The sequence below is a fragment of the Xyrauchen texanus genome, chromosome 23 (genome assembly GCF_025860055.1).
Source record: "Xyrauchen texanus isolate HMW12.3.18 chromosome 23, RBS_HiC_50CHRs, whole genome shotgun sequence".
Taxonomy (NCBI): domain Eukaryota; kingdom Metazoa; phylum Chordata; class Actinopteri; order Cypriniformes; family Catostomidae; genus Xyrauchen; species Xyrauchen texanus.
The window spans coordinates 38,427,119-38,436,592 of record NC_068298.1 but is presented as its reverse complement, the minus strand read 5'-3'; the positions used below and the strand labels follow the sequence as shown (position 1 = coordinate 38,436,592).

Here is a 9,474-nt window from a genome sequence, read left to right as displayed (position 1 = left end):
AATGACTTATATATTTATATTTTTCTCATCCACACATATCATATCGCTTATGAAGACATGGATTTAATCACTCAAGTTTTATGGTTTACTTTTATGCTGCCTTTATGTGCTTTTTGAAGGTTCAACGTTTTGGTCACCATTCACTTGCATTGTATGGACCTACAGAGCTGAAATATTCTTCTAAAAATCTTAATTTGTGTTCTGAAGAAGAAAGAAAGTCATACACATCTGGGATGGGATGAGGAGATAACTGATGTGAAAATTGTACTTTTTGAACTATCCCTTTATCATTGGCCTTATAACAAAGCCTTCATAAAATGTTTGGTTTCATCCTGAAATTAATTTATTGCACTGTTGTTTTGAGAAAAACAGTGACCCAGAGATTTCCCACGCCTTGCTGTTCAGTCTAAATAACTGCGTTTATCAGTGCGGTTGAATCCATTTCCTTCTGTTCACACCTTTGCTTCTCATTCTCGGAACACACGGCGCAAAGCTCCATAATCCCCTCCAGGAGAAGAGACCATCACGGCCTCTTAGGCCCTCTTTATGATCTCAAACCGACCCCAGTGGAGCCCTGGCGGGGTGCGACACTGCTCTGGTGGGGTCCGTTCCTTTGATCCGTTTGACCGTTTGTCCGGAGTTTAGGGCTATGAGAGCGTGTGTGTGTTTTGAGGGGCCCGTACATTTGTCATCTCGTGAAAGAGACATCAGCAAGTAAATAGTGCTGAACATGACACCGTCAAAAGCAACAAGGGATGTAAAACAGCAGGCGACTCTGACGCTTTGATTATGCTGTTTTTAGAGAGAGGTGTCGAAATAATGACGAGAGGTGTTTGGACACTTTCACTGCACCACCCAGCACCAACTCAACGAAATCGAGCACGCGAGCAAGAAACTGCACGCGCCTATTCCACCAATGCGCATGTGCACGCACAATTAACCTGAGACCATCAAAGCCGCATGCACCTCACCATCATGGATTTCCAATTTTACTTCTCCTTAATTGACTGGAAATTGTCCAGGTGGAAGGATCTCTAATCGATATGACATTATTAAACACAATCAACACTCATGACTTGATCGATTTGCTCATTATTCACCATTAGACCAGTGCTGTTGCAACCATTGTTAAATTTAAACCTTTTTTCTTTTAAACTATTTCCGACGAAGGACAAAGGGAATTCATGTACGTTATATTATGATTTTAATATGTATTCAATACTTATTGAATGTCTCGATTTAATTGTAATAATTCGTGTGAATATAAGTATGTAGGCCTATATTAAATGGCTATAAATGTATATATTAATGCATGCTATGTAAATATACATGTAGGCCTATGCATGTGAATATTAATTGAAAACGCCTCTTTCTTAGTAGGCTATTTAAGTGCGTGAATAACTGCATAGTCATCATTTTATTTGTTTTTATGGATATTATTATTTATAAATAATACGTATAGCATACACATAATAACAGGCTGCGGCATATACATTCTGCTATGCTTTTTGATCATGACACTGATCATCTATCTATCTATCTATCTATCTATCTATCTATCTATCTATCTATCTATCTATCTATCTATCTATCTATCTGTCTGTCTGTCTGTCTGTCTGTCTGTCTGTCTGTCTGTCTGTCTGTCTGTCTGTCTGTCTGTCTGTCTGTGATATTTATCCAAATGCCGCAATCAATGTCCGTGGGATCTAACTGTGCCAAGAGGGTATTATATAGAAATAAACGGCGCCAGTACAACACCTTGTATCCGATAGGTTTATCACAGTCAAATGTCACTCTTGGCCCCACGTTAATGCGCATGTCCCCGAATCATGTTTATATAGTAGTTAGTACAGCTGCTTGTAAAAGAGGGGCGTGCAACTGGCAAGAGGCAAATGTTCGCATAAACGAATTAGACTTGTACCCAGTGAAAGGGCAATGCAACTGAGACGTGAGGTTTTCAGGTCCTGTAGTGCTAGATTTGGAACAGTTTAAATACACCCGCATTCTCGGTTCATAAACTTGGAATTTTTAAACAGGTAATTCAGGGAAATCTGTGCCTGTTACATAAAAAATACATTTTTTTTTTTTATTTTGAAGTACATTTTTGAAAGATTGACTAAGTGTTCAGAAATGGCAGTGTACCATCTCAAGATAAATACAAAATTGTCAATATATGTTGGAATACAGAAATGCCTTTAAAAAAAAGAGTTTAGCGAAATAAAGGTTGACATTTTTACAGTTCATTTAGCTATTACTAGATTTATGCTCAAGTTCATGACAATTAGAGATTTTAATGCTGATATATCTAATATCCATATTTTAATTATCAGTTGTTTTCTGTACAAAACACGGGTGACAATTTAAGATAGTCCCCAAACTTTAAAATAAAGTGATAAAAAAGAGTTTAATATTTGTACTTGCAGAGTTTACATCTTGGGAGCAAGATGATGTCCATTTGACAGATGTTTTCATGTATTTATTTATGGAAATATACATTATTTTGATAATAGGGGGTTAATGTGGTAACATAAGGAACACAACTTTAACCAGGCCTATTTAATTATATATATATATATATATATATATATATATATATATATATATATATATATATATATATATATATATATATATATATATATATATATATATATATATATATAATGTCCACTAAAACTTAGAAACTAAATACTAAATTCCATCGCTTCTGTTTCCATATATGTATTTTTTTATTTTAGAAAAATGTGCATATTGGCAAATACCAAAGGAGAAGTTGGAAACACATGGCTGAGAACAAGCCAAAAGGTATCCACCATTAAAAAGAATCACATTTTAAATAAATAAATAAACACTTAAAAACAAAACAATGTCACTGGCATTTTGTCGATGTGTTAAGAAATGTGCCTATACTAACACGTCGTAAAAGTTGGCTTCGGTAATTCAGTCATTGTTTACACGTGTTTAACATAAATGCGTAAACAATGACTTGAACAATGTAATTAATGAGTGCATCTCTATTTTTCCTATTGATATCCGACTAACATTTGTAATTTTTATATTGCGCAGTCCGAGCAGTTTGTTGCCCCTTATTCTGGGGACGGTGACTGAATGAGTTATCTGTAAAAGAAAGAAAAAAGGCAGCATCACATAATTTCATGAATTATTAATCATGTCGTTGCACAAGATCAGAACAGGATTAGCTATTCAGATCTATTTAGAACAGAATCAGAATATTCTCATTTATTTTCCAGGTTAAGAAAAACAGGTCCACTAACACGTGTCACAATGTGTTTGATTGAATCTGTGCAGTAGCTTTATCCTCAGTAAGTGTTTCCACAGCGCTTCCATATCCATATATCTGCACCGGGAAATGACGCAGGGACATGCTGGGCGAAAATAATACCCTGCTCCCCCTAAAGCCGCGATGATTGATGATGACAGGTGTTCTGATTCTAATTAACGTTTAAATTAGGCCAAAGAAACTCTTTCGAATTAGCACTGCTCAACTAGAGCCCGTAAGGATCCTCTCAGACCTGTTTGGAGAAGAGCCATGAGCGCACTTATCTTTACAACTAATAATGCTCGCCGCATTTGAGAGAAATGTAACACCGTGTTCAGCTTCGGTTACTCTGCCCGCCCTCTGAGGGGTAATGCGAATGTGCTATTGTTGGCGCTGAAGGGCATCATTCTCCCTATCAGAAATCCTATCCATTCACATTACATTAATCGTTTCATAGGTTTAGCAGCTTTCACCTGACCTTCCATTCTAAAGTCACGAATTCGATTAGGAGGTTCAAACTTAACTGGAAACATCGTGATAAATATTTGTATTCATTTTATATGATTATTTTTATTCATGTAATCACTTACATAATGTATCTGCAAAGCACTATCCCTTCCGTTACTGTTATCTGTAGGCTATTTCTAACAATATATTATACTTGTAAATTGTTTGACATTACATAACATTATAATATTTTATATTCTGTTGATATTACAATTTATAATGGCATTTATTGAAACATTGTCATTAATTAGTTAATGGTAGTTATGAATAAATAATAGCTTATACAGTGTACGAAAATGAAACCGCTAATTGTGTGTGGACTTTATTAGATACATTTGTTCAATGCATTGTTGCTCATTTGCCATATAATAGAATTCAATATTCTATTGAGCTTGGCTCTATGTCGCCCACGTCGCCCGGTCTGGACCCACACTAATAGAATGTCGTGCTGTTTTATTGCTCGTAAGCTGTTTGGATCAATTTGGTCCCTGCATGCGCGAATGTCACCATATGGTGCTCTTGGCATGGAGAATGCGCTATTCCCGCGAACTGGCCACATATCGCCAATGACTCGTGCTAGAGGGACATCTCTCTCCCTAATCGATTATTGAATCCCTGTTAAACATTACACACATCGTACATCATCACAACATGGACACTTGTTTTATTGCCAATGTTTTACGATTCTGATGAGACCACCAAATAGTCACTAGTCTAAGGCCTCAATTAGGTTTAAAGAAAAGAATCAAGGCAATATTTGGCAAACCTTCAAAATGACCAGGATCAATTTGATGAGACTTATATTTGATTGACACGTTTAAAGACGAAGTCTCCGTTATTGTATTTCTGTATTCTTGATTTTATTTAAATGTGTTTTGTTCATTTGAGAGCCAAAATCTTATCATTATTTCTGTGTAGGGTTGTTGTTTTTTATGTATCGTATTTCAGATAAATGATCATTTATTAATACATTTACTGAGACTATAAAGCAATATCAGAATATTTTTCAAAACTTTATTTTACAGTGTCTGTGTTGCACATATTATATGTTATTTAAATTGCCATGCATTAACTCTAACAATGTACATGCAGCTGCACAAAACACATTATTACTTGCTATTGCTTTGCACTTACTTACGTTAAACAGACACTGTAAAATAAAATGTGGCCATAAATCCAATGGTCCACAAAAATTCACAAAAAACGGCTGAACAATAAAATAACGTGTTTTAGCACACTTTTTAATTTTGTTGATCAGTTTATTCGGATCAATTCTTATTTTGTTCTATTGTATCAATGCTTTTCTAAAAGCAAGGGCATGATGTATCCTTAACCTTTGTTCTTGTTTTGTTTTTTCCAGAAGAGAATGACAGAACAGCACTGCTGTAAGAACACTTCTTTCTTCTCTCTACACATTCTTCTGTTTGCCAGAGATTCACAGAAAATCACTCATTATAAAAGCTGGTATTGTACTGACCGGGTGTTATTTTAACACGTTATATTGGTCCTTTACGTTGTCCTAAAAAATAAACTTAACCCTGCCCAAAAAATCCCAAGCTCTGCTCCCTCTATAAATTCTATTTGGAATATAATAGGGGGGAAACATAATATAAATAAATAACCACTATTTAATACAAACCATGCTTTATATCTTGTTTTCATACGTAAGATTTTATGTTTTGCTAGATTATAAATAAAGAAATATGTTTTATCAGCACAAACGCATTCATGGAGGCTTCGTTAAAGTCATCGATTTTTTACGAAATAAACACCGTTAATATCACTATAACATAAAACAAACATATTTACATAGATACAATATTATAATAAAATTTCTAGATGGATGGATGGATGGATGGATGGATAGATAGATAGATCGTACAGAACGCTACCTTTTTTGGGGTAAATGAGCACATATTCTCCCTTTTCAGTGGTTAATGCGTGGAGCACGTGGTTTGCCCTAAGTGGGAGTGGGGTGCATCAACAGATGCATAAACATCTAGAGCCGTCTCCCTTCTCTTTAAACTTCAGAGGGAAACTCCTCCTATTATCGCGTCCTATTCATTATTATGGTCTGGCCCTTTAAGAGGGAGCAGCGGGTCAGCAAGTAGTGCAGTGTTTCTCTAATTGAACTTCGCAAAAACAATCAACAAGAACTCGTTAGCAGTTTCTTGCAGTGTTTTTTTTCCCCTTCTTTCTTTTTCTACCTTCTCGAGACCGCTTATGTTCATGCATGCAGCGGCCCCCTGGTCAGAACAGTTACACAAGGTAAAGTTCTTCATGGAGCAGCTCAGAGAACACTGGATCCGCATAAGAGGACTAAAGTTTGGGTGCCTGTGACGCCTGAAGCATGGTGCTTTTGGAGAACTATTTCAGAGTGAGGAAGAACAACGATTCTGCTTAAATAAAGCGATAGAACGTGGTTTTATATGCATAGGTGTCGCGGTCGTCTGCACGAACGTTTGTGTGAACTTGGTGACTTCTATTTGAAATAGTTTCTTGGGACTGAGATGACCTCCAGTACTAAAAACATGAAGGCATGTTCCGTATTACAGTCCAGCGGCGAGGAGAGGCGGCGCGGTCCCTTGGACCAACTCCCACCTCCGGCAAACTCCAACAAGCCTCTCACCCCGTTCAGCATTGAGGATATTTTAAATAAACCCTCCGTGAAGAAGTCGGTTGGCACTCTGTGCGCTCCGCGCGTGCTGGAGAAAGTGACCGGCTCGAGTGCGACTCGGAACGGGATAAGCGCTCCCTCTTCTCCGTTATGCGCTCTGGAGGAGCTGGCGAGCAAAACATTTAAAGGTCTTGAAGTCAGCGTTATACAAGCTGCAGAAGGTAAACAGTTTGACTTTGTTTTTACTGTCTTTCCATATTGGTTACACGTTCAAGTCATGAGTTGGGAATACATGCGCAAATTAATGTGTGGTAACACTTTAAAAGCATTGAAGTTTCAGTGCAAATTTGTACACAGTCATGAACGAAATACCTTCATGTTTAAATTACATCATAAATTTGAAAAGCAGTTTTTATTTTTTTATTTTGTAGTCTTAGAATTATAGAATTATTGTCGCATTTAGGTTCAATTGCCAGCCTGCTTCATTTGACATATTTTCAGATATTACATTTCTCTCTGAGTTAAGTCTTTGTGGGGGAAACTCAATGTCATAATGATTCCTCGAGTGACTGTCACAGTGTTTCAGGAATTACCTACAGCTTAATGTGATAGAAAGTGACGTGCATTTAGGGATGCCCAAAAAAAAAAAAAAAAAAAAAATCAAATCATTCATGTCCGGTTGACATATTTACTAAAAACAATCATTCAACATCGTGTTGACATTGGGGAGCTATCTTAGTGTGTCACACAAATGGTTAAGGTCGTTTGTAATGAGGCTGAGTCTAGTTTTGTGGCTAACTGCATTTAACACATTAAGCGCGTTAAAAATATTTCAAATATGCAAGACAATCAATAGTTCAGATGTTTTGGAAAGTTTTCCCCGTCTTTTCAAGAACAGCTGCTCTGCAGCTGGAATAAGCAACTGCGGCCTATCACGTAACATAGTGTGTAACTCTGCAAAATAACTTTGCACATTAAAATAGTTCAGACATTTCAAGAAACTTTCAATCATGCATTATCCTATATTCATATTTGAATTTACAAGAATTAGGCTAGCCTCCTGTAAGTATTTTGGAATTATAAAAGGTATCTGAAGCTCAATCATCAGCATTTGTTGATTACAAAAATAAAAGAATAAAAAATAAATACATTAATAAAATTCATAATTTTGGCTCACCCCTAGTTTATTAAAGCAAGCAGTTACAGCAAGGCATTTACACTGGAAGTGAATGTGGCCAGTCCAAAATCGTTTAAATACACACCGTTTCAAAGTGATAACCACAGGGTGTAAACATGATGTGTGCTAGCATGATTGTAGTATGATAAAATCGCTTGATATTGTGAAATTAAAGCCTATCCAATACTGGGATTACAGGGTTGCATTATCATGGCAATAAAGTTGTAGCTAATATTAGATTCAACTTTCCACCGATGAAGTTAGTAAGCGATTTTATCACACTAAAATCATGTTAACACGCTTGATATTTACATTCTGTGTTTATACTTTTGAAACGATCTGTATATTAATGTTTCTGGACTGGCCCCATTCACTTCCATTGTAAGCGCCTTTCTGTAAACGCAATTTCAAGCTGACGATTTAAAATTAAAATAAAGATTCTTTAGTACGGACGTGTCGATTTTTTTATTCAATATTGGCCGCAAATGCTGTCAATACCCCAGAAAACATTCCTTTATTGAAAATGATCATAAAGAGTGCCCCAATACTCTTCGACACTTCCAGCTGGCACACCAAACATTTCACACTGCGTTATGGTTATTCCCATCATGTGTTCCTGGAAATCAACACTCCTTTCTTTCCATTTTAAGGTCGCGAACATCTCAACGCCTTCGGCCAAAGACAAGCCTCCAAAAAACGACGAAAGTCCCGCACAGCGTTCACAAACCATCAGATTTACGAGTTGGAAAAGCGCTTTTTGTACCAGAAATACCTGTCACCGGCCGACAGAGACCAGATCGCACAGCAGCTGGGTCTGACCAACGCGCAGGTCATCACCTGGTTCCAGAACCGACGGGCCAAGCTCAAGAGAGACCTGGAGGAGATGAAAGCGGACGTGGAGTCTCTCAAGAAAATCCCACCGCAGACACTGCAGAAACTGGTGACCATGGAGGACCTGGACGACCCCCATGGTGGCTCTGGGCCCCTTTCTCCCAGTCTTTCCCCGGGGGCCTTTCCACAGTCCCCGTCCTCATCCAGAGGCCAAACCACAGACGAGTTCTCAGAGGAGGACGAGGAAATTGAGGTGGACGATTAAAAATCAGGCCCTTGTTCTCAGGGTAGGGCATTTTTCACAACGTTTGCACGGACTCTGTGGAAGAATGCAAGGAACGTTTTCTGTCTCCCTTATTTTTAATTTATTGAAAGGATTGTAAAATCTCCACATTCTGATGTCCACATTGAAGACGTGATTTAAGGAATACTTTTGAGAAATGTATAGAGATAACTGGTACAGTATTCAGAGAGCCACATGTGTATACAGTGATTTATTTGGCCACCTGATTTTTTAAGAACACGTGTGCAGTTGATTACACCGTTCAACACACATATATGACTGCTCTCTCTCTCTCTCTCTCTCTCTCTCTCTCTCTCTCTCTCCTATAAACTATATGCCAAAAGTCATTTACATTCTCAGTTTAATAAAATTATATATTTATAATAATTTCAGAACAAAACAAACAAGCAAAAAACTTCGGAGAGCGAATTAACCAATTATTGATTCTGAATTGTAATTATCAAGACACATTTCTCATATTTTTACGTTATATATCCCAGTACCTGGAACAATTCCTATGATTACAGGCATTATTGACACATTATAAAAAGAGCGTTGTGTATGTGTATGTGTGTATATATATATATATATATATATATATATATATATATATATATATATATATATATATATATATATATTAATTTGCGATGCATCTAACTCGTTACATTTATTGTAACATTCTATTTAATCCTCATTTATGTAAATAAATGGTTTATGTAATTTCACAATGTTTCTTGATGTGACCTTGTCCTCTGAGCCAAACTTTAATCATGCAA

The 9,474-nt window shown here is 36.8% G+C and overlaps 1 protein-coding gene across 1 annotated transcript; it reads left to right on the top strand.

Annotated features, from left to right (window-relative positions):
* The first annotated feature begins 5,881 nt into the window (after positions 1-5,881).
* lbx2 (ladybird homeobox 2) lies at positions 5,882-9,015 on the top strand. Its single transcript, XM_052154417.1, has 2 exons — positions 5,882-6,625; positions 8,232-9,015. Exons 1-2 carry the CDS (start codon positions 6,298-6,300, stop codon positions 8,675-8,677), a joined length of 774 nt encoding a protein of 257 aa, XP_052010377.1. The 5' UTR covers positions 5,882-6,297; the 3' UTR covers positions 8,678-9,015.
* Positions 9,016-9,474: the final 459 nt, after the last annotated feature.